Source organism: Centropristis striata, chromosome 16 (genome assembly GCF_030273125.1).
Source record: "Centropristis striata isolate RG_2023a ecotype Rhode Island chromosome 16, C.striata_1.0, whole genome shotgun sequence".
NCBI lineage: Eukaryota > Metazoa > Chordata > Actinopteri > Perciformes > Serranidae > Centropristis > Centropristis striata.
In genome coordinates this window covers 28,851,151-28,876,041 of record NC_081532.1, presented here as the reverse complement: position 1 = coordinate 28,876,041, position 24,891 = coordinate 28,851,151, and the positions used below count along the sequence as shown (strand labels likewise).

The 24,891-nt window shown below is 37.9% G+C and overlaps 1 protein-coding gene across 2 annotated transcripts in view; it reads right to left on the bottom strand.

Moving 5' to 3' along the window:
- eml1 (EMAP like 1) overlaps positions 1–24,891 on the bottom strand; it is a 61,765-nt gene that overhangs the window by 7,023 nt on the left and 29,851 nt on the right. The window contains exons 3-18 of one of the 2 annotated variants that reach the window (XM_059353252.1): positions 22,515–22,653; positions 19,975–20,031; positions 18,013–18,141; positions 17,848–17,876; positions 11,223–11,352; positions 8,731–8,880; positions 8,012–8,081; positions 6,775–6,885; positions 6,573–6,668; positions 5,032–5,166; positions 4,241–4,340; positions 3,470–3,621; positions 2,870–2,995; positions 1,917–2,048; positions 489–556; positions 216–304 (exon numbers count right to left, since the gene is read on the bottom strand). In XM_059353252.1, coding sequence (XP_059209235.1) covers positions 216–304; positions 489–556; positions 1,917–2,048; positions 2,870–2,995; positions 3,470–3,621; positions 4,241–4,340; positions 5,032–5,166; positions 6,573–6,668; positions 6,775–6,885; positions 8,012–8,081; positions 8,731–8,880; positions 11,223–11,352; positions 17,848–17,876; positions 18,013–18,141; positions 19,975–20,031; positions 22,515–22,653 — 1,713 coding nt within the window. The remainder of the gene's footprint in view (positions 1–215; positions 305–488; positions 557–1,916; positions 2,049–2,869; positions 2,996–3,469; positions 3,622–4,240; positions 4,341–5,031; positions 5,167–6,572; positions 6,669–6,774; positions 6,886–8,011; positions 8,082–8,730; positions 8,881–11,222; positions 11,353–17,847; positions 17,877–18,012; positions 18,142–19,974; positions 20,032–22,514; positions 22,654–24,891) is intronic. The other variant, XM_059353253.1, reaches the window with a different exon arrangement.

Sequence of the window (24,891 nt, the reverse complement as noted above, 5' to 3'; positions counted from 1 at the left end):
ATATATAAGTACAATCCTGAATTAAAAACACTGATATAACTAAAAAACAGATCTCTCTTGCCTGTAAATATATCACTCTAATTCACTCTATGTTCATGTGTTGTTCTGATCCTTTGACAATGAATACGTGCTGTGCTGTAAATTTCCGAATAGCAAAAAGAAAAACAGTGAAAACATGCACAGGAGAAAAACTCTGTCAGCAGTTATCATCATACCTGGCCCAAAGCACATAACTGACAGCTGCTCATTCCCGTCTGTGTGCACCGTGACCAGATCCTTAGAGTCAGTGTCCAGTACGAGCCACCTGCAGGATCAATGACAGCTCAACAATCATACTGGACAATAATAATAATAATAATAATTATAATATTCATCTGCTCTGGGGCATTGTGCCAACAAGGAATGTTATTGTTTAGGCTGAGGTAGTCAGGCGAACACTACATTTATTTTCCTACATTTTTTTTTTTTTTGGTGATGGGATCACTTACCTGCCAGTCTGGGTTCCTATGGCAACCACAGCTCCAGAGGGGTGGAAGCCAGCTGATTGGGCAGCATCCTGTCAGATACAGGAAGAAAAGAGAATATTTAAGGCCCCATTCTGCTAAAAAAAAATCTGTTTTGTGTTGGGTTTTTTAAAGTTCATTTATTAAACAAACAAAAACAATAAAGACCATATCCATGGTCCATATCCAACTGCCGACTCTGTCTACATTGTATATAATGTTCCTAAAGTTTTTTTTTTTTATTGTTAACTGTTAATACTTTTTATATTTCTACTTGTTTATATTGTAAATTGTTGATACTGTATCATATATTTTCACCTGTGTGTGTGCTTATATTTCCAGTTTATATTGCTGTTTCCAATGAATTGTTTTTGGCTATCCACTTTGCTGCTGTAACTATTGAAATTTCCTCGTTGTGGGACTAATAGGAAATCTTAATCTTAATTTTAAAACAGAGCAAACAAAACACTAAAGTCACACTGACACAGACCAGAATACAAAATCAATCTGATACATCCAAATAAACACAAACCCACAACATATATCATCTCAACACACATCATCAGGACTAACAAGCCAAATAAATTACAAAACATTAAAAGATAAGATATAAATAAACAAATACATATTTAAAAAGGACATACTTGATCCAACTTTATACATACAAATCAATTTAAGGTTATTTAAGAAAAGCAAATACTTAAAATTCTACACTTATTGTTCTTTTTAATAACATTTCACACCACCATACTGCTTCAATAAACCTTTCCCATTTGTCCAAATGCTTTTAATGTCAATAATTTATATTTGCATGTATATCCAATTCAGTTTTGTATTCTGGTTACTGTTACTTCATTTGGATGTTTTTGTGTCATTGTGCAGAAAGATGTATGTGCTGATTTTGACACTAAAATGCCGTTTTCACATTTCATCATGCTAAACTCTGAAGTTCCCTTGTGCTCACTTTAAATCTCAGTTAACAGGTGTATGTATGAGGAGGACTTTTGCTAATCATTGTCCAATATGCCATAAATTCTCCATCTTTTTTCAGCCAAGTACCCCTTAATGGATGGATAAAATATGTCTCATGGAATTAGTTTTGGTCATTTCACTTGAATATGACTGGCCTATTCAATAGTTTGTAAAAAGGAAATAGAATATGTACATAAGTAATGATTAAGTCTAATCATAAAACAAAGGAAAGCTATACTAAACAACACTGAGAATCCCTGCAACAGGTTGTATATCATATTATTCTGGTTGTTTCCATGTACATTTGTACATTTTATTTGCTTAACGTGCAGTTCTTGTTGGTTCTCAAGGACATCTAAATAGTGGCTGATTGGTCTGCTGTTTTGTGCTGCTTTGTGATTCCCCTGACTGACCCCAGGGGGCAGCGTTGGCTAAACTTACGTCCATGTTCTTGGTCCAGATGAGCTGATGGGAGCTGGAGTCCCACAGGCTGACCTGTCTGTCGTAGCCGCAGGTGAGGAACTGAGGCTTCCAGGGGTGGACGGCCAGACCCCACAGCTCATCAGTGTGACCCTGCAGAGGAGAGGAGAATATTATTCTTTCACTTCTATTCATTCTGCTGTAACATCACAGCCTTTTAAATGAAATCTTCTTTATCATAGCACACCTGGACCATTAATGATAAATCTTTTCAATACCGATATCCTTTATTTAACCCGGTAAAAAACTCATTGAGATTTAAAACCTCTTTTCCAAGAGTGACCTGGCCAAAACGGCAGCACAAAAGCAAAATGGTTACGCCAAACACTACAAGAAAAACACAAGTTGAATTACATGATTACACAGTGCAATCACAAGATCCTATTGAGCTTATTTCTCTGTCCTTTAAAATTGACTTGAATTCCCCAAGAGTTACATGCTGTGCTTGTCCTTCTGCACATCATTCCAGGTAGACGAGGCAGAAAATTTAAAAGCCTTTTTGCCAAGTTCAGTTCTGACTCTCGGGACCTGCATCTGTATGATGTCCTGAAAACGCAGGACCCATATTGCCAATATTGGTTGGGGTTTCTACATGTGTGTAAACACAAATATGTCGGCAGAAGTCCAAGAATACAATTATCAGTTCATCAATTTATGCAAAAAATGCCAAATATTATCTGGCTCCAGTTACTGGAATTGAGGATTTGCTGCTATTCTCTGTGTTATTTCTTTGGAAATTTAATATTTTTTGTTTGTGATCTGTTATTCAGACGCACCAAGACATTTGAAAATGTCACAGAAGACTTGTGGTGGACCTTTTTCCACACTTGACATTTGATAAAAAACAAATTGTACAAATCAAGAAACAACTGGCAGATCAGTCGATACTGTTAGCACTAGACAGTTGCATCTACCTGTGTAATCGGCATGAATTCTCCATCCAAACTGCCCTGCAAAACAAAGTTCTTGGTGGTCCCGATGAGCACCGTCTCCCCCCTGCCCTCTGCTATGGTTCTGATTGGTCCGAACAACTCGGGTACCTGTGGAGGAAACACAACAACCATGTAAACCGTTTGTTCATGTGGAATCCATCATCTGCCAGAAAAAACATCCACTCATTTTTTACTGCATAATGTGTTCTTTGTAGAGCAAATAAGACATGAGTGATCCATAACTCTCATATAAATATCCATGAATCTCATTGAGTGCACAAACCCATCTCATCCTCTGTAATATTTATGATATGATGCAGTATTCAGAATGCAAAGTCCGCTGCCTCAGGCACGACTGCAATTTCTGGATAATGTAAGCAGCCTACTTTAAGGAAAAGGAGCTGGTTATGCAGTTTAACATTTTATTAAAACATATTAACAGCAGATCAGATAGTTATGATGCTGCAGAGCTCTAAAGCCGAGCATTTACAGCCCAGGATGTATAAAATTTAACCTTATAAACTTTATTTTCAGCCTTTAAATATTTTAATTGACATGACTTGTGCCAGACTTCCCCCTCACCTCCACTGTTTGTATCTGCTGGTAGCTGCTGTCCCAGGAGACGAGCCTGCGGTCTTTACCTCCAGACACCAGCGTGCCGTTCCTCAGCATGCACAGAGCAAAGATGCTGCCCTCGTGAGCTCCCTGGATGACTTGGCTGATACGATTAGTGCCTGCGTGACAAGAGAGACAGGACGAGAAGGTCCGGTTGGAGAAATAAAGGTCAAGTGCTTGAGAAGGACAGATTAACAGACGGACAGACGGACAGACAGACAGACAGACAATCAGACAGACAGACAGACAGACAGACAGACAGACAGACAGACAATCAGACAGACAGACAGACAGATAGACAGACAGACAGACAGACAGACAGACAGACAGAGATACAGACAGACAGACAGACAGACAGATAGAGATACAGACAGACAGACAGACAGACAGACAGACAGACAGACAGACAGACAATCAGACAGACAGACAGACAGATAGACAGACAGACAGACAGACAGACAGACAGACAGAGATACAGACAGACAGACAGACAGACAGATAGAGATACAGACAGACAGTCAGACAGACAGACAGACAGACAGATAGAGATACAGACAGACAGACAGACAGATAGAGATACAGACAGACAGACAGATAGACAGACAGACAGACAGATAGAGATACAGACAGACAGACAGGGTGACAGACAGACAGGGTGACTGACAGATAAATCAGGGACACAAACAGATCTCATTGGAGTTCTTTCTGTATAAATCAAGATTGAATGAATTAACGTGCCTTTCCCCCACACCAGGATGTTCCCACTTGAGTCTCCTGTGATGGCGTCTCCGTTTTCTGCAAAGGTCACGCACAACACAAACTTGGGCTTCTCCTGTTTCTGTAAGACACACAAGAACACACACATATTGTAAATCCTTTGCAAGACTACCAATGATGATCTTCATACAGCTTTAGGCTTGAGATAGGCTATCATGATTTCATTTCAAAAGTCACAGTCAGCTTTATTGTCAATTCTTCACATGTACCAAACATACAAAGGAATCAAATTCACGTTTCTAACTATCCCCACGGTGAAGACAAGACAAGACATTTCTAACACTACAGTAAAAAGTGCACAGGCACAACACATAGAGACAAACCTATCCTAACACTAAAGTAGCCAATAAAGAAAGTGCACAGTAGATGAAGACATTTACTGAAATTAAAATAAACAATAAAAGAATAAAAGTTCAGTGTAAATGTAAGAATTGCAGCAGTTATGTATAAATTAGAAGTTGTCATAATAGTGCAAGACAGTCAGTATTAGAAGTTTTCTACTAAGTGTGCAAATAGCATAGTGTGTGCGTTCTTTTAGCTTCCTGACAGCCTGGTAGATGGAGCCAGGGGTAAGTTTAACATCCTAACAGCCTGGTGGATAAAGCTGTTGGTGAGTCTGGTGGTGCGGGAACGGAGGCTCCTATACCTTCTCCAAGAAGACATGAGGCTGAACAGATTGTGTGCGGGGATTTACGCCCCTATAACAAACTTTTATGCTTTACAGTACTGATGTGAACAGTCTGGTGTCCTACCTCAAACAGCCCTTGCTTCTTGCCCAGCACGCCTTTCTCCAGGTTCCAGAAATAGAGATGGGACTTGCCGCAGGTCACTACGATGTTGCTGTCTGTCGGGTGGAAGTCTGCAGCAAACACTGACTCATTGGAGCACTGAGCAGAAACACATAAACAAGAAACAGTGAGTTGTTGAAATTACATATACACTGATTTAAGGCAAGACTTTTTTTCATGCTTTTTATGTGCTACTTTGCTTCCATAACTTTTCTTCTTTCAGACTAGTGGGAAGAAAACATCCAAAACACACCATTATGTGTTTTACTTCACTTTTTATGTCTGTAGATTTCTCCTATCTTTACCAAAAGTAAGCATTAAATAATGCTTAATTTGCATATTTAAACATAACATCTCAGAAAACTTGTAGTACAAAAATGATCTTATGTAATCCAATGGTGGAAAAAGTATTCAGATACCTTATTTAGGAAAAAAGGACTGATAGCACACTGTGAAATAACTTGTAATAACTACAAGTAAAAGTACAAAAGTATCAGCATCAAAATGTACTTAAAGTATCAAAAGTAAAAGTACACGTTATGCTGAATGACAACACTCAGATTGTTAAATATATTCTAACTATATTATTATATTATTTGTATCTAAGTTTTAATTTGGTAGATATGACTCATTATAACTGCTTAATACACTGTTATGGTAAAAAAAAAAGTCTAATCACTTTAAATTGATCATGTTTTTTATGTTATATCTCAAACTGAAACGTAACCTAAAGCTGTCAGCTAAATGTAGTGGAGTAAAAGTACAATATTTTCCTCTAAAATATAGTGGAGTAGAAGTATAAAGTTACAAAAAATGGAAATACTCAAGTAAAGTACAAGTATCTCAAAATTGTACTTAAGTACAATACTTGAGTAAATGTACTTAGTTACATTACACCACTGATGTAATCAACTGGGGAAGTTTTATGGTGATATGCTTTAGTTGTTTTTTTTAACCCTATTCATCTGTAGTGTCAATTTTTGAATCATTGCATTCTTCCTGTATATACCACACAAACAAAGAAACAAAAAAATCCCTTTAATATTCTATAAATAATATAATAATACAATATTGAATTAATTTAAATTAAATTAAAATAATAATAAGATGAATACTAATTCAGATAATATTAATCTATAATATTTATTCATATTTAATTAATAAATTAAAATGTAACAATCCCTTTTAAACAACTCAACAGTAATTACATATGGGAGCCCATTTCCGCCCAGAAATAAATAATTATTGACTGATAAGTGTAAGATAATAAGTTATATATATAAAGTATAATTTATATATTTTTTTATTATTCATTTTTTCTTAGTAAGTGCTATTTTTTTAATTTTATGGGATTTTTATATTTAAATATATATATTTTCATAATGTTTATTTTTTATTTTTTTTTAAAATTGATTGATTTTTATTTTGTTCAAGTATTCTTTAGAACATAAAAATGATTGGGCATGTCTGTTTATTTCTCAGCTGAATAACATCCACACTCCTACCTTGACCTCAGCCAGCCGGTCCTCTCTCTGCCAGTCCCAGACGGACAGGACGTGGTCATTGGAGTCGTCTACCACACACAATGTATTCCCTCCATTCTAACACACAGAAAAAAGGGACGAAAGCCGGGTTTTTTTACTGACAACATGGAAACTGAGTACAGAAAACGCCTCCTGGTTAGTTTAGTCGTTGATGTTTCCTTACCGACTTGGAGAAGGACAGGCAGACCAACGCTCGGTCAAAGAAGCCCGCGCCGAGGACGTGGAGCGTGTTGAGGCTGACAGAGTCCCACACACGGACGTGAGGAACAAGCTGCTGCCAGGAAAGAAAACGCCACAAACAAGGACACAACACCATGAGAGGGATATCATCAGTATGGGGCTCACTGAAGCATCCACTGAATTCAATGAATATATAAATGAACGCAGAGAGAATGTGTTTCTCATTCTGTTTCTTAAGCAGAATTGTCTGACATCATTTCTTAAAGAAGCTATCTGGGATTCAGTATCTTGCCCAAGGATACCTTGACATGTGGGCTGCCACGGTCAGGGATCGAACCACCGACCTTCTGATCCGTGGGCGACCGCTCTACCAACTGAGCCAACATTTTAGCAAAACACAGTTTGGCCACTATGTCAAATTGGTTTTTAAAGGTTTTACTCCTCTTGGAGGATTGGCATTGAGGCCAAAAGCGTAGGTGAGTAAGAGCTGAAAACACTGATCAATCAGAGCAGATTAGGCTTTTTCGTGAGGGGGGGTTTAAAGAGACAGAGCGTTTCAGACAGAGGGTGAATACAGGTGTATTCAAATTTACAGTATGAGAAAAATAGTGGGGTTTTGGAACATTTAAGCATATAAACATGTTCTAGTAGAAACCTTAAACACAAGTATAAAGCTCCAAATGAGCACAATATGTCCCCTTTAAGTAACCTTTTAAGGAAAAATGCCCCAAATTCCTCCATTTTTTTTTTTATTTGTTTGTGACGATTTCCTGTATTTTTTAAAAATCTTCTCTGATTGTAAACTGAATTATCTGTCAGTTTTAGGCTGTTGGACAAAACAAGAACTTTAAAGAGACAACTGAGTGGAATTTAGGAATTGTGTTTTATAGAGAAAGAGACGTATCAAGAATACTATACATATAAATATCATAATTGTTTGTTGCAGCCTTAATTCCGAGGATTAAAAATAAAGAATTAATTTATTTACACTCAAACCAGTATATGTAATGTTTAAAGACAAAAATGTACTGTGAGTTAACATCATAAAGGTAAGAAACCACATAAATACAAGAAAATGCATTCGCACGATTCTAACATTAAAACACACTGTGTGCATCTCTTTCTAATCTACCTGTAAACACCAGAAGTCCTCGCTGCGCTAATAAATCAGACACTTAAACTAAAATGCTACAAAAAAATCAATAAGAGACCTCACTTACTTTTCCATCCGAAGAGGTGCCCGCCACCTGCCCGGTTGCTATGGTGATTTTATCAGGGTGGACGGCCAGACTGGTGAAGAAAAAGACATGAGAACAGTTAAAAGCCTTTTCGACATCAAAAGGGCCGTTTGAATAAAGATGAGCAGCAGAACATGAAAGAAGGTTTTTAAAGCTGTGAACGTTCGCTGTAGCTCCCACACGCCGTCTGTACTAATGTGGAGGAAATGAAACAGTTTAAGATAAATTCATCCCCTTTTTTTGGTGTATGGCGGTGTAGCAGCACTCATAGCATGTGTGAAGCTTCAACACTTTGTCTTCAAAGGAATCAGCCTCTGATCTGTAATCCAAAGTGTTCATTAATAACCTGAACTTTTATTAACCCCAGGGTGTAATAACACAATCATGGCGATGTCGTTCCTCATCAATCACAGTGTATCACTTTCATCACTGTGCACAAATACACAAATGCACACTGGCTTTATTGCACCTTCCTCATCCAGTATTAATACACCTACTGTGTTTCAAACTAAGAACTCACTCTGTGGATAAACTCTACAGCCTGTGGAGAAATGGTGTAAATATCACCTCCGACAGGGAAGAGAGATGAAAGGTAGATGACAGATGCGATATGACACTGCAGTAGATGACTGAAGCAGTGCCTCAGGTCAGTGTGTGTGTGTGTGTGTGTGTGTGTTTTATAATCACCACGTGTCTCTCACCATTTGATGTCGTCCGTGTGTCCTGTGTAGTGCCTCTGCAGCTGCTCGTCCACGTTGAACAGGACGACCACCGAGGCGATGAAGTACACCGTTTCTCCAGTGGGCAACAAGTAAAGGTTGGAGCGGCAGTCTCGACCACGGTAACCATAACTGGACATCAAAAAAGGTCAAGGAATACAACTGACATCATATCCAAAGTAGAGCTGAAACATTTCATCGACTGACAGGATATTTAACTTACAGACTTCTCTTTTACAATGTTATTCTATAGGAAAGAGTCTTGTTGGGCCCAAAGTGATGGAACCAGAAGTTGTAATTACACAGTTTGGCCACTATGTCAAATTGGTTTCAAAGAGCTGCACTCTTCCTGGAGGCTTGGCATTGAGGACAAAAGAGCAAGTGGGAAATACTTGGAAACACTGACAAATCAGAGCAGATTGGGCTATTCTGTTTAAAGACACAGGCGCTAAAACGGAGCGTTTCAGACAGAGGGTGGAGGGTATATTCAAACAGACAGTATGAGAAAAATAATGTATTTTTGGAACAGTATATAGCATATAAACATGATCAAGTAGAAACCTAAAACACAAACATAAAGCTCAAAATGAGCACAATATGTCCCCTTTAAGTAACCTTTTAAGGAAAAATGCCCCAAATTCCAAGTTTTCTCATTTGCTTGTGACGATTTCTTACATTTTTTAAATCTTCTCTGATTGTAAACTGAATTATCTGTTGGTTTTAAGGCTGTTGGACAACACAAGTACTTTAAAGAGACAGCTGTGTGGAATTTAGGAATTGTGTTTTATAGAGAAAGAGACGTATCAAGAATACTATATATATAAATATCATATAATTGTTTGCTGCAGCCTTAATCCAGGATTAAGAATTATGGATTTATGTATTTACACTCCAACCAGCAGATGTTATGTTTAGAGACGAAAATGTACAAAAAAGGTAAGAAACCACAGAAATACATAAAAATGCATTCATGCGTGTGTCTAATCTACCTGTAATCTAGTTCATATATGAAATGTGCACGCCATATATCCATTTCTCTGTGTTTGTTTCTCTCATCAGATTTAATCTTTTCCCTGCCTCCCTTACGGCTTTTTGTCTTCAGGTTTCTGCCAGACTGAACAACACACTGTATTCATTCATCATCAACAAATAAAAAAGAGAGAAACCACAAAATGAGAGAATATAAAAATAAAATAGCACAAGAGGAGCTGCTGACTGGTTTGTGCCTCAGCCTGCCAGCTGTGTGCAGGTTATTACTGACTGCAGGCTGCAGAGCGATGAGCCCATCTCAGACCGCAGCAGCGCCACACGGTGAAAACCAACATCTGAGCAGATCCACTCTGACAAGCAGGGAGAGAGGAGAGGACACATTTGTCAGCTTCCTTTCTCAACTACATCACAGGCCGGTCTGGATTTACTCCCCTCAGAAGATTACTTTTTAAAGCTTTCCAAATCACGAGCAGTGTGAACTGGATTTGAAACTTTCTGATTTCCTCAGAAAATTCCCTCTGCAAAAAAAGAAAAGAAAGTGAGCAGTCTTTCCTCTTTTTCAGCAGCGGGGGTTACTTATCCCCTGGATGGTGTGCCTGTGTAAATATCAATCAGCAACTTAGAGAGTATAAAAAACGACATTCAGCTGCAAAACAAGCTTTAGAACCAGTGTTTCCCACAGGATTTTATGAGACTGAGGGTGAAAATATTTGCCTAAATTTGGTGGCCTCTCACACATTCTAATGCCACTGTGACATCATATACAATGATCTTAGTTATTGCATATTTTATTCATACTGTGGTGGATTCTGTTAACACAGCCATGTGCTCTTATTTTGAAAGCTACACGTGTTAAGAGACAGGAAGTAGGTCAAAGGTTAGTAATAAATACTGTACAGAGTTTAGCTTTTTGGGATTAAAACAACTTTTTATTGGCACTCTAAGGAGGTGCACTCACTTTGAAGTCACATTGAAGTAAATGTAGTCCTTCTAGTCTGTCTCGGCTTCTCACAGCTGAAATACTAAAGTCTCAACCATCAAGAGGCTTGAGCTTTTTCCTTTATTATTTATTGAGCTTTATTCTGAGAATAAAGTCAGAACTCAATTTTCTTTTTCATGTGTGGCGCTAACCCTCTTCCGTAGCAGTAAAATAACTTTTACCGGAACATTGCTTTTATTTTGAATGGGGTCTAAAAAAGGGAACAAATGACTCCTCCTGCTAAACTCTTCGGGTAACTGGTGTCAGATTCACAAATCCCATATACACACCGTTTCACCTTGCTGCTCAGAGCTCAAAGCATGACAGAACTTCTTCTCTTAGTAACGGTTGCTAAGGCTATGATTGGACGAGGAGCGTTCGGGGGAGGAGTTTTTCGAACAGTCAGCTCCCTATTCTGAAGTAGTGGCGGGCATAATTTAGCAGCAGCGGGCCCCAGCTACTAAATGAATATAGCGGTAACCCTGGTGGCAGATAAAAAGGATACACCCAGTCCAGTTTGAGCTTGTTGCCGGGCAGCTCGGCTCTGGCCTCCAGGCAGTAGCTGTCCACCTGGTCTTTGGGCATGTACATGGTGATGGGACGACCCTTCAAGAACATTTTCACATAACCTTCCTCTGAAAGAAGCAACAGAAAGGATCAGTGAGATAATATACATGCAGGAAAATACAGATGTGACTACTGGAATCATGTCAGTGTCACATTGTTCAAATATGAGAAGTATGCAGAAAGCAGACATGGCACTGAAGCATAGTAGTGACTATTGTAATGTGATGACAAGGGTGACAATGTTGATGAATGTGTGACAAGACTGGAGGATAATGAAAACATGTGATATGATGTTTTTTTTTAATGAAAATGACTCAAAGACAAATGACAGAATTCGCAAACACAAACAACTTAACTTTAAAACTGACTTTATTAGTCGTTTCAGATACATTCTTGTGACAACAGAGAGCGCAAAATGAACTGCAAACACTTTGAAAACTCATAAATATTCAGCTCACAGCAGAGGTTAACCAACATAAAATGCAAACACAAGCAGAGCAATGGAAATGTTATGAAAAAAAAAACCCAGATCCAAGCTTAGAAAAAGGGGATAATGAGAAATCCTCAATTTAAAACATGCTAACGCTGAAAAACAAATCATGCAGAAAACATTAAGGGAACCAAAACAAACAAAATGAATGATTAATGTCAACAAAGGTTTTTTTTTCTACAGCTTGCTAGAAGACTACAATGTAAGGTATTATAATGGACTTATGGGTGAGAATTTATTAGATTAGAATAAAAAAACCTGCTATCTCTTTGCAACCTGTTTGTCATAAGAGGACATAAAGTGACAGCACACCATGTGGTGATTTTAACAGTACAGATCTGATATAAAACCATGGATTTGGCTCTGTGATTGCACATAAACACATGATATCTAGAGAGGTGAGTGTTGCTATTCTGTTCTTCCACTCTTGGTTAACTAGTAACAAATCTGGAAGTACTGGCTGGGAGATTTGATGGGACTGCGATAACTGGGCGTATCAAGAGGAGAATATGATGACAAACTCCCTGACTTCCTCAGTTGTAGGTTAAAATTCGGGGGCTTTCTGACCGCCGGTGCCTTGGCGGCACCGATCTTTCTGACTGTGCCTGTCTTGCTGCTTTCTGAGGTTTGTTGGGACTTGGTGGCTGAACGAGCCGTTACAGAGGAAGCCGCGGGCCTGCCGCTGGTCTCCGTCCGCTTGGCAGATCGGCTGAGGTAAATCTGTACTGTGACTATAGTGTAGACGGAGAAAAGAGCAGAGGAGCCGGTGGTGGAGAGGAGCGGTGGAGGTTGTCAGGGCGGGTTGGGATGAGGTGGCCAAACGGGGACAAGTAGGGTGAAGGAGCAAGAAATGTAAAGGGTGGAGGAGGCCGGTAGAATAAGTTAGACAGATGTCATGACTGTTTTTTGAAAGTAAAAGTAAAATTGGCAAAACACAAACTATCAAAAGGAAAGCAGGGAAACTGACTCCTACTATAAACCACCAGTATGCTGATTGCTATTATCCTGAACCAGTAGTTATTAGGATGTTTGGAGAAATAAAATAAAATATTTATTATTAATCACTATTCTAGATCAGTTGTTCCAAAGCTGCAGGTCTGGTTAACCTGAGTGTTGTGAGATGATTGATGGGGCCGGAGAGAAGTAAAACGTTATATATATATATACACACACACACACACACAACTCTACTGTGGAGTGTGTTATTCACCTGGACATGCAAATTTTTTTATTTTTTTAGCATGTTAATATAGAAATCAATATATATGGAGAATAAAATATCCAATAATACATGACTACTTAATAAAAATAGTTTCTACTTGGGCTTGAATAAAGGGTTTCTTTAATGAAAATTTTCATTTTCCCTTTAACCCTCCTGTTGTGGGTCAAATTGACCCATTTCAAAGAAAAACCTTTTTTTTTTTAATTGTTGAAAGTTTTTTTTTTTCAGGATGAAATGTCTTCTGTAATCACATTGTGTGGAATGCACAGAGAATAATCATATTCATAGTCTGAACCAAGGCTGTAAACTTTAATAAGATACAGTCATGGATATTGTACGTAGGATATTGATGTAGGATGTGACAAGTAAGGTCACCCTGTGAGGTCACCCTCTAGGTTGAGGCTTAACAAACTGGTCAAAGCTCACTAAAGTTAAACTACATTCACACATTTTGGTGTTGTTTATTTGTCACGCTGCCAGTGTGTGAAGGCCTTTACACCGTCCTATTTCTTATAATGTCGTTTTGTTGATAATGATTTTGGTTATTATCAAGAAAACCATGGAAAATGTCTAGATATCAGCTCTTAAATTAAACTTTTATGAGCTATTTTTGTTGTTATCATTTTATTTTTCCAAACAAATGTACCTTTAGTTTTACCAGGCATTAAATGAACAAGAAAATTATGAAAACAAAGTTGGTCTAATCATTTTTTCCATGACTGTAGTTTAACCTCTTCATACCTATAATTATTATACTGATGGAACAGGCTGAGAGCTTTAAGGGGAACAACAACACTCTTTGACTAAACTGCTCACAACACATACAGTATTCAACAGATTTTTAGATTCAACAGAATTTTAAGAAGGTCACCAGCCAATAAAGTTGAGAACCACTGGTCTAGATGCTTTCAGAGGTAAAAAAACAACCTTAAACATCCTGTAACAAGACTGACTAAACTGCAATATATCTGTGAGGAAATGAGTTTTTACTTCAGTCTTATTTAAATTCTTTGTGAATACTTGTGCTGGAGGGAACTACACACACACAGACGACACTTCAGGCCATGTGAGAGAACTACAAGCAGTGAAATCAAACAGACTTCAATAGGAACTACCCCAAAAAAAGAGACGAATGTGTTTGTAATGCAAATATTCATTTTGAAGGCAGGAAGATAATACGAGCGGGCGACAAATCTACTCGCTCTGAGCTGCAGCGAGGATTCTCAGAACAGAACAGAGGATTTAAGTGTTCGCAGAAAAACTCAAAGCGACTGCGAGGAAGCGTGTGTCAGAAATCTTTGTGTTGTTACTATGGTGACAGAGACTAAAATGCCTACGAGCGAAAAGTGAAGCTGCGAGCAAACACACACATTTTGGGGTGAAACAGCAGCTTTGTGTGCAGTTAAACAACAAGTGTGGAGACACACAAGTGCAAACACTGCAAACAGTGTTAGCTCAGATGTACAGTATGTGTGTGTGTATGTGTGTTAGTTAATTAAGCCTAAATACAATAAAGGGGGTGTAACTGCTCACACACACACACACATAAACTTTGTCAACCCACTCCCACCCGTGTCTGGACAGCTCTCTGATCATTGCATGAAGAAAATCTCTACATTTTCAGATATCGACAAAATGTTTAGAAAAGAAAAGAAAATTTCAAAATAAAAGTCCAGATTTGATCATTTTGATAACAAATCATGTGCAGTGTCCAGAGAGCTGTGTAGGCTGGGGGCTTCAGGTGAGGGGAGGGGAGGGGGGGGGGCCTACCTTTGCAGTGGGTCACACGTCGCATCCCTTGTAAAGGTCACAGAGAAAGACACAAGCACCAGGTGAGGGCTGGCATGGCTTCCCCACTTCCTTGTCTGTCCTAATATGAGTTCACTTCCTGTTCCCTGGTGTTAACAAACAGCAGCTTCTGTCCTCAATGCTCTTTAGGAATCAGTGCTCCTGCCTTGATGCTTGAAATAAATCAGTACTCATGTCTGCGTGATGCTGTCACCAGTGGTGGAATGTCACAAAGTACATTTACTCAAGTACTGTACAATTTTGAGGTACTTGTACTTTAATTGAGTATTTCCATTTTAAGTTATTAACTTTATACTTCTACTCCACAACATTTTGAGGTAAATACTTTCTTTTTACTCCACTACATTAAGCTGCAAGCTTTAGTTACTTTTCAGGTCGATATTTAACCTAACATAACCTAACATAACCTAAACCTCATAATAGAACATCAAGTAGTTAAAATGGGCCGTATTTTTACTAAATTTAACCACAAAATTAAATGTATTGATACAAATGAAAAAACTATCTGAGTGTGTTCATTCTGCATAACGAGTACTTTTACTTTTGATACTTTAAGTACATTTTAATGCTGATACTTTTGTACTTTTACTTCAGTAAGTTTTGAATGCAGGACTTTTACTTGTAGTGGAGTAATTTAACAATGTGGTATTAATACTTTTACCTAAGTAAGAGATCTGAATACTTTTTCCACCACTGGCTGTCACACCCTATGCCTTTATGTGCTGAGTGATGAAATTTACTTTCCTATTAGCCTTTTTAAAAATCCATTTACATAGATTTTTTTTTAATAAACTGCTGTTTCTAACTGTTTTTTGCAATGTGCAAGTAAAACAAACAAACAAACCCATGTGCTTGCACTGGCTTGCAGCACATTTTGTTGTATCAAATGAACCACTTTGTGTGTAATTACTTCATGTATTGCAGGTAAGCATTTTATCGGCAGAATTTACTGTTGCAATTATCATTTGTATCGGTTAACTGTCGCCTAATGGGAGTTTATATCCACGATGCGGCCCTGATAGTGCTGCTTTGCAGGAGATCATTAGTCTATAATTAATTCAAATGTCCAATAATTGGTGCACAGTAGTAATAATTAACACTGTGGCTCACTAATAGTCAGCATCCAACCCAGGCAGAGAGAATGTGTGGAGAACTGGACCTCAAACTAAAAACAATAAACTGAAGGTAGTTTGTTAGATAGATCATGTCGTCTGCCTCTCTGGTTAAGCTTCGTCAGAACGAAGCCTGAACTGAAGAGGACTGGAGCCAGGTGTGTGAGCAAATGAATAACAGCAGTTCAATTTAAACAAGAATCAATAGCATGCTGGAGATGGAAATTCTGATCAATACTCATTGAAATTCATATTCAGTTCCATTGTCTTGTTACCGTGTGTTTCCTGCATTTTGTTTAAAGAATAAACTGTGTGCTGTGTGATCCACTGGTCTCGTAAACAGTTCTGGAAACACTATAAATGTAATGGGTAGCTCCTCTTGTGCTCCTTTATTTCTTAATTCTCTTTTTATATGTCTCCTAGCCTCCTCCTGGGCAGCCTAAAATAGCCTCAAGGTACACATTAAGCTATTTTTATTTTGGAAAAAGTATGGTTGATATTCTCTTTATTCCTTTATTTTTTTTCTTGCTTCTTTTACTGTAAATTATATTTTAATTTCAATTTATTATTATTATTTTTTTTACTAATTTACTTAATTAATCATTAAAATGTATATATTTATTAGTTACATTTCTATTTATGTTTTATTTCATCTTCATTTATGATTATTTATTTTAATGTCTTTTTTTTCAGCACTTTATTTATTTATTTTTAATTGAGCCTTAGCAACTAAACTTTATAACATGAACTATTGAAATCTGACAGAAAAATCAGAGTCAGCTATAACATGGTAAAGTGAAATTCTGGCATGTTTTAACCGATTATTATATTAATGATTATTATAGCCATAATGGATATGGGTGGTGCTAACTTTGCACCCCCACCTCTGTCATAGAGATTTTTGAAATGTGGACTCCATAAGAAACAATGCATATAAAGCTCCCTAAAGCTTTGAAAATAAATTTCAGTTTTATACAAATTATTTGAAACGTCTTTTGGGCTGGTCAATTAGCCATAATAGATCTCTCTGCAGTTACAGCTCCAACAAGCTACTTAACATTTTTTATTTTTGAAAAAGTATGGTATTATTAATATTCTGTTTATTCCTTTCCTTTTTTGTGTACTGTAAATTGTATTTCAATTTTAATTTTATTGTTCTTCATTTACTTGTTATTTATAATTTAACTGTATATCTTTATAACTTAAATTGCTGTTTATGTTTTATTTCTTCTTCATTTAATTATTTTAATGTCTATTTTTTCAGCACTATATTTATTTATTTTTAATTCAGCCTTTTTTCCCCCAATCTAATATTTATTGTCACTGTTACGATATTTCTATATTTTCATGTATAGAGGTATTTTCCTGTCCAGAAATGGCCATTAAAACTAAGAAACTGAACTGCTGATTTATCCCTGAAAATGTCAATAAATAAAGAATATATTGTATGTTTTGCAACAGAGGCTTTAAGTTTTTATGATACACAGTCAAAAAAAGGCTTAAAGTATGTGAGTAAGTAGAGTTTGAGACCCAAACGGAAAAATATTGGATTTCAATTTAATTAGAATGAAAAAAACAAAACAAAACTGAAAATTGTACACAACTAGAGATCAATGTGACCACTGCAGGAAGAACGTATTAAAAAGAACAGATGAATGAAAGCTTGGATGTGAAGATGTATTAATGGATGATCATTGTGAAGGGATGGATCATTGAAAGGATGATGTTTAAACACAACATGTAGAGCGGCCCTCACCAGTGCTCTGTGTGCAGAAAACAGTTCAAGGCACTCATAAATAATTCTCCATTTAACAGGATGACTAAAAATGCATTGAACTGTAACTGACACAGGGAGCCACTGTGGTGTTTAATGGCTCTCAGTGGGTTGTATCAGAGCTGTCAGGGCCATAAATGTGCCTCTAGTTCTTACCTGCATTGAACACTGGGTCCCTCTGTTTGCTGCAAAGTAAATGAGTAAAATATATGTATAAATAAACGATTGCTTCTTAAGCAGCTTTTCTGCTGTGTCAAACTACAAGATGAACATGTCAGCCACTAAATGGAGAAAGCTGATTGAGCGTGGCGTGCGTGTTACCTGTCACTTCTCTTGCCGCTGGAGTTGCTCCCGGTGGATCCGGCACGTGTTCGGTTGCCCTTGGAATCCCCCGAATCCTTCCGCGTAAGAGTTCCCACGTGTTCGTTTGAGTTGGCTCTCCTCACAGTGCTGTGGTGAGAAGGAAAAACAGACAGAAAAAGTGTAAAACTACCTGACGCTGCTTTCCTCAAACTGCCCTCTGGCAAAGTTTTCATCCAACACGGAAGATGTATTTATTTCATGATTCAGCTCAGATCTGTCCTAATACTGCATCACATCAAAAATAAGTCCTGAACTGTGAAGTCTTGCTTGGCGAGAACTATCTCCACACTGCTGAGGCAGCACTGGAGATTGGTCTGACCTTTTATCATTTGGGGAAAAACTCATATTTCTTTAACAGGCTCTGGCACCATCGTACACTTCCAGATGTAGCGATGGTGCCCTGGAAAAAAAATACACAGAGGAGATAACAGATGGGGACCCTAACCTCTTTATTTTTGAAAAAGCATGGTATAGTTAATATTCTCTTTATTCCTTTACTTTTTCTTTTATTTGTTTTTTACTGTAAATTGTATTTTAATTTTATTTTTCTTCATTTTTTGACTTGTTTTTTTAAATAATAATTTAAATGTATATCTTTATAACTTAAATTGCTATTTATGTTTTATTTATTTAGGCAAGGCAAGGCAAGGCAAGTTTATTTGTATAGCACAATTCAACACAAGGTAATTCAAAGTGCTTTACATAAACATTAAAAACAGCAAGACACAATTGAAAACAGTAAAAACAGTCAATTAAAACAGGGAAATGGAAATACAAATAAGATAAAATTAGATACAGCAGGATAAGAAAATAGATAAAATAATAAAAAGCACAAGTCAAACATTGCGTAGTTAACAAGTAAGGGCAGTAGAGTAGAGCAGATAAGTGTTAAAGTTAAGAGTACGCTTCAGTAAACAATAGTGTTTTTAGTCCTGATTTAAAGGAGCTGACCTCAGATCTACAGGTAGTTTGTTCCACAGGTGAGGAGCAGAATAACTCAAAGCTGCCTCACCCCACTTAGTTCTTGTTCTTATTTATTTTATTTTGTTATATATTTTATTTATTTTATATCCATCTATTTTAATATCTATTTTTTCAGCACAATATTTATTTACACATTTCATTTTAATTGAGCTATTTTCCCCAACCTAATACTTATTATCACTGTTACTATATTTCTATATTTTGATGTATAGAAGTATTTCCATGTCCAGAAATGACCAATAAAACTAAGAAACTGAACTACTGAACTATCCCTGAAAATGTCAATAAATAAACCTGTAAAAACAGGAACAAAGAGTGGATATTTGTTGTTTGCCAACACTCATACACAGCTGTCTTTCCTCCGGTGATCATAACTTCACTGTCAGAACAGACCTGTGCAAATCTGCATATCGGCGGTGCAGACAGCCTGCCCATTTATAACAATGAAAAGGCCCCATCAGCAATCCAATGGCCAGTTGGCCCAGTCACCTAATCCACCCTATGGGAGAAAAGTCTATTCAAATCCTAAAACTGGCCGGTGGCTGTTATCCCTTCTGGAGAGCCTGTGTGTGTGTTGGTTCAGTAAAGAGCAGAACAGAACAGAAAGAAAAAAGACAGAGAGTGTGTGTGTGTGTGTGTGTTTGCTGTGTTATCCCGTGAGGAATCACAGTAATTGGGCCACAGGGCATTGGGGAAGGCTGCTGTGTGTGTGCCAACACTGATGGGATTGTGACCAATCTGCAGTTTAGACTAATCCCAAACACAGACTGTAAACATCAACACAAAGAACAGTGAGTATTAGCAGTGAGAAAATGTCACAATGACCGTGTTAGTTGGTGAGGATTAAATGACTGAAAATAATAGTTAGCATGCATCGGAGCATCGATGATGTTATATCGTGACCGGTGACATACTGTAACTCTGAGATCCTCTCACCTGAGGGGCAGGTAGAGGATTCTGGAAGAGCGGGACAGAGAGGACAAACTGGACAGACTGGCGGACAGGACATAAACAGGATATGACATCATAGTTGGAAAGGACAGGTTATCAGAGAGAGACAACACATGCAAGACAGGAGACATGGGGAAGACACAACACAAGGTTTCTAGGAGGGTTTTTGATTTGACAGGAAATTCAACATCAAGAAGCTCTAACACAGGGGTGTCAAACTCTGGCCTGGGGGCCAAATTTGGCCCGCAGTGTAATTTTATTCGGCCCGCAAGGCAATACCAAATTATTATATTATTATTGTAAATTAATTACATTGATGTGTTTTTTATTTGAAATTTGATTTTGCATGTCTGCACTATTTAGTTATAGATTGTATGTTTATAAGCGTTGCTGGTTCCATATTTAATGTTAAAGCAAAACCTGTTTGGTATATATTAAAAGGTTTATTTGTTCAATGTTGGCCCACGATTTTATTCAAGTTTTAAATTTTGGCTCATTGTGTATTTAAGTTTGACACCCCTGGTCTAACAAGTCTTAAAGCCGCTGTTTAGTACAGCAGCTTTGTTTCTATCCAAGGCCATGTGGGTCATCTTCATGAAAACCTGGCTTCAAAGATTTCAGACTTGAGATTTTTCAAAAGAACTGCATCAACAAATTTTCTTTTTAGGCATTCAAATCAATTTGTTTGTAGATTAACTGACTCTTTTTGAACATATTTCCCGAAACAAGTCCTAAAAAATCTCATTACCACAACTGCCTCAAAAACATCAATACAGCCTGCAGGGATTAAAAACTTCTACAGAATGAGCATTTCATTGGCTCATTGCAATATATTTTAATTTTCTCAACTCCAAAGACCAAAAACAATGAAGAAATTGGTATTTCTCCATTAGAATTTGCTTAAGGCGTTGTGGAAAAGGCTTTTAAAAAGCAAAACATATAAGTGAGCAGAAATTCAGAGATCTTTTTGGTGTCTGGTCAATGATTTCTGAGGGTTTTGCACAGATTTGGGCACTCTATCAAAGCCAAACACTACAGTAGTCATGGCTGATAACGTGCTAAAGAAGTAACTGGATAGTCAAATTCCTTTCAAGTTCAAAGTTCAAGAGATCATAAAGTAGACGGAGTCAATTCAGCCTGAATCACAGAAAACAACAAGGAAATACACAAGACCCAAGTATGTGTCCTCCATTGATACTGTCTTCCTTTGTGTTTGTTTTTGTTGTTGTTTTCTATCTACAATCCTCATACTCGGTAACATTTCAATCTGCAGAGCCATCTCTTCACTGTCCTCTCCAGTAAATCTTAAGGTGAGAGTCAGTGAGCCTCAAACGCATCAAGTCTCAGTATTGGAAAACATCCCCGAGGCAGAACTAAAACTACACACACGGAAAATCGGGGAAACAACGCCACGGGGGAGTTGACAGCTGTTTGGGTTGGAGCTGGTCCCTGCTGGCTGCTGAGCTTCATCTGATTATGGTAATGTCATCCAGAGACGACTATTGTTCCCCTGACAGACACGATTGATAACCTGTGCTCCACATGCATGTATAAACACGCACACACACACACACACAGAGCGGTGAAGCAGAGATGACAATGCTGCGTCTCTGTTTATCAGTCTTGTTATATGTCAGGCTGATAAAAAGCCAGAAATATGACGATGTATGGCTCCAGTGAGCTGACATGGCACGGACAGACGGGACTGAAAAATGTCTCGAGACACATAAAATGTCTGGAGAGAGAGATGTGATACATGCAAGACCTCACAGCTTGGCCTACATGCAGCTGTATCTGGATTTAACAGGTTCAGAACAGTGTTTAACAAGACCCACAGGCTCAGTAAGTGACACTCGACTGGACTTAAGGCTGCAACCCAAACCTTCATGTCTAACTCCTTTGGAACGAGTCAAAAGAAAACGTGAATAACCTTCTTAAATGTCAAAATAATGCAATAGAAAGTATTCAGTTCAGATCCCTTACTTATGTAAAAGTACTAATACCACATTGTGAAATTACTCCACTACAAGTAAGAGTCCTGCATTCAAAACTTACTGAAGTAAAAGTACTCAGCATCAAAATGTACTTAAAGTATCAAAAGTAAAAGTACTCATTATGCAGAATGAACCCAAATATATTACTAGATAATTATTATTGATGCTTTTATGTAAGCAGCATTTTAATTTCCTCAAGATAGGACTCATTTTAACTACTTAATACAATGTTATGAGGTTTAATTAAAAAACAACAACATCTATCACTTTAAATTTATCTTGATTTAACTAAAAGTAACTAAAGCTGTCAGCTAAATGCAGTAAAAAAGTACAACATTTACCTTAAAATGTAGTGAAGTAGCAGTATAAAGTTACATAAAATGGAAATACTCAAGTAAAGTACAAGTACCTCAAAATTTTACTGAAGTATAGTACTTAAATGTACTTAGTTACATTCCACCACTGGATCCAATCGATAATTGCAAACATATCGGTTGGACAGTTATTTGTGGCTACTTTTCTGGTCCTCACCTCTTGTTGGCTGGTGTGCTGGTGTCCTTCCTGGATCCAGATCCAGATGGGGAGGGCAGAGTGCCGCTGCCTTTCTTTGGTAGGATGGTCCCGTTGTTTACTGTGGGCCGTAACGGCAGGGTGGCAATCATTGGCCTGGCTGGAAATAAAAGGACAACAGCAGGACATGTTTAGATAAAAGCTGGATATGAGACTCAGGGTCAACTGCTGAGTCAGCAGATGCTGGTCAGAAAAAAAAACACGCATTTCTTGGTGTTACATTGTCTTGAAAGTTAGTGAACCCTTTGTGGACCAGGAGGGTAAGTGTAGGGGAAAGCCTCCCAGCATGCACTGGGGTAACAGGTTCATTGACATCACTCTCTGTTCATGCAGGTTTCTACAACATTACTGGTATTATTGGGTTTAGTATTTTGTTCCTGTTGTTATTTCAGTATTACGTGTGAATATTGTCTGACCCTGAATCATAAAATAAGTCATCATTCATTGGACTTAATTACCACACTATTAATATGAATCGTTAAATTACATGTTATTGTCAATGTGTTATTTCTATTTGAATATTTCTGCATACTGGGGTCCACAAACAGTTTTGGAATTGCATAAATTGGGTATCTCTAGAATGTTGATCTGACTGGAAGAGGACCTGCTGTGACCTCTAGGAAAATCACAACCTTGTGAAATGTTACAAGGAGCAACTAGAGACCTAGAGCATTCAGAGGATACAGCTTTCCTATGAATATTGACATAAGAAGGTTTATCAGCAGCTTCAAGAACAGAAGTTCTTGCCATCTAGTCTCAGAAAAATTTGCAGAAATCTCCAATATGTCAAAAGTTTTGACAAATGTAATTTCAACGATCAAAAATTGATATTTTTAACACCAAATCTGTGATACAAACGGTGTCATGGCAAAAACTGCTGCAACAACTTGAAACATAATTGAGCATGGGGATGGCCTTCATGTAATGATTCTAACCTGATGTCTGACATGGAAGCCTGGTCATTGGAAACAGTTGGAAAAAGGGCAGCCACGTTCAAAAAGTACTTGGCAGGTTGATCCACATCACTGTCTGCCAATTGCTCCTCACAGGACCCTGATTGGTCCAAAAACTGGCACAAATGATGCCCAACAAGATGGATTTTTGTGATTAGTGATTCTGTGTTTCTCAAGTAATCTCCTGATATTTTTGCTAGAATCCAGCTGCTGTGCATGGTCACTGTGATTCTGATTCAATTCAAAATGTAATGGGTTGTTCCTTGGGTCATGCTACACACTTCCACCAAGTTTCATGAAAATCGGGTGACTATTTCTCCGTAATGCTGCTGACAAACAGAAAAATGATACCAAGAACAAGACCTCCTAGACGGAGGTTATAAGCTTAACTTAATATTCTTGTTCATTTTAGTGATAATATTGTTCTATTTTGATCACTTTTTATACAGATGATACGTTTCTAAATAATTAGCAGGAAGTGGTTTGACAACACAAAATGGGCATGCATACGCACACACACACACACACACACACACACGCGCGCACACACACACACACACACACACACACACACACACAAATCGCACACGCCAGTCAGCCAAGCCCAGAATAACAAATCAAGCTGCAGCTTTATCTGCAGTGATAAATATTTAATAGACCCTGTTTCATCCTGCAGACACAGACGCACACACACACACACACACACACACACACACGCTCAGGCCTACACACACATACTGTTATCTTTCATGTAGTAATTACGCAGCAGGGGCAAACTGAGGTTGTAATTTTGTTGGCATGTTAAAGAAAATGAATGTGTGTGTTTCTGTGTGTGTTTCCATGACTGTCCATATGCAGTCTGCGTGCATGTGTTAAGCTTTCTGAAACAGACCATCATGCTCCAGTAGAGGGGAGCAGGCTGCTGAATCCCTGCAGCTAAAAGAGGAGAACAATAAGGGAAAAGGCAGCTCCGAGTCCCAGGCATCCTCCAGCTCCCGAATCAAACTGTAACTCCAGTCACTCCGGAGACTGAAGCTGGCAGCAGCTCAGAATCACACTCTGTTTCTTCACTCAAATGCACATTGGAGGACATAAAAAGGCATGAAGTGCAGCTGGTTTTACATGCAGACTTCGTCAGCCTCTTGGGTGAGGAGACAAATTGTATCAAACTCACCTCCGTTGAAAATCAACATGTGCAGTAATATTACAAAAAACAGAAAGGTGCATCACAGATCAGTCCGTGATGTTCAGCGGTTTCTTATTCTTTGATTCTTTGAAAACCTGTTAGGTCTGCTTCCTACATTTCCCAGAGAACTCAAGAGAACAGGCTGCATTCAGCTGTGTGATACCAGGTGGAGAGAATAATATCAGAAGTTTTTCACTTA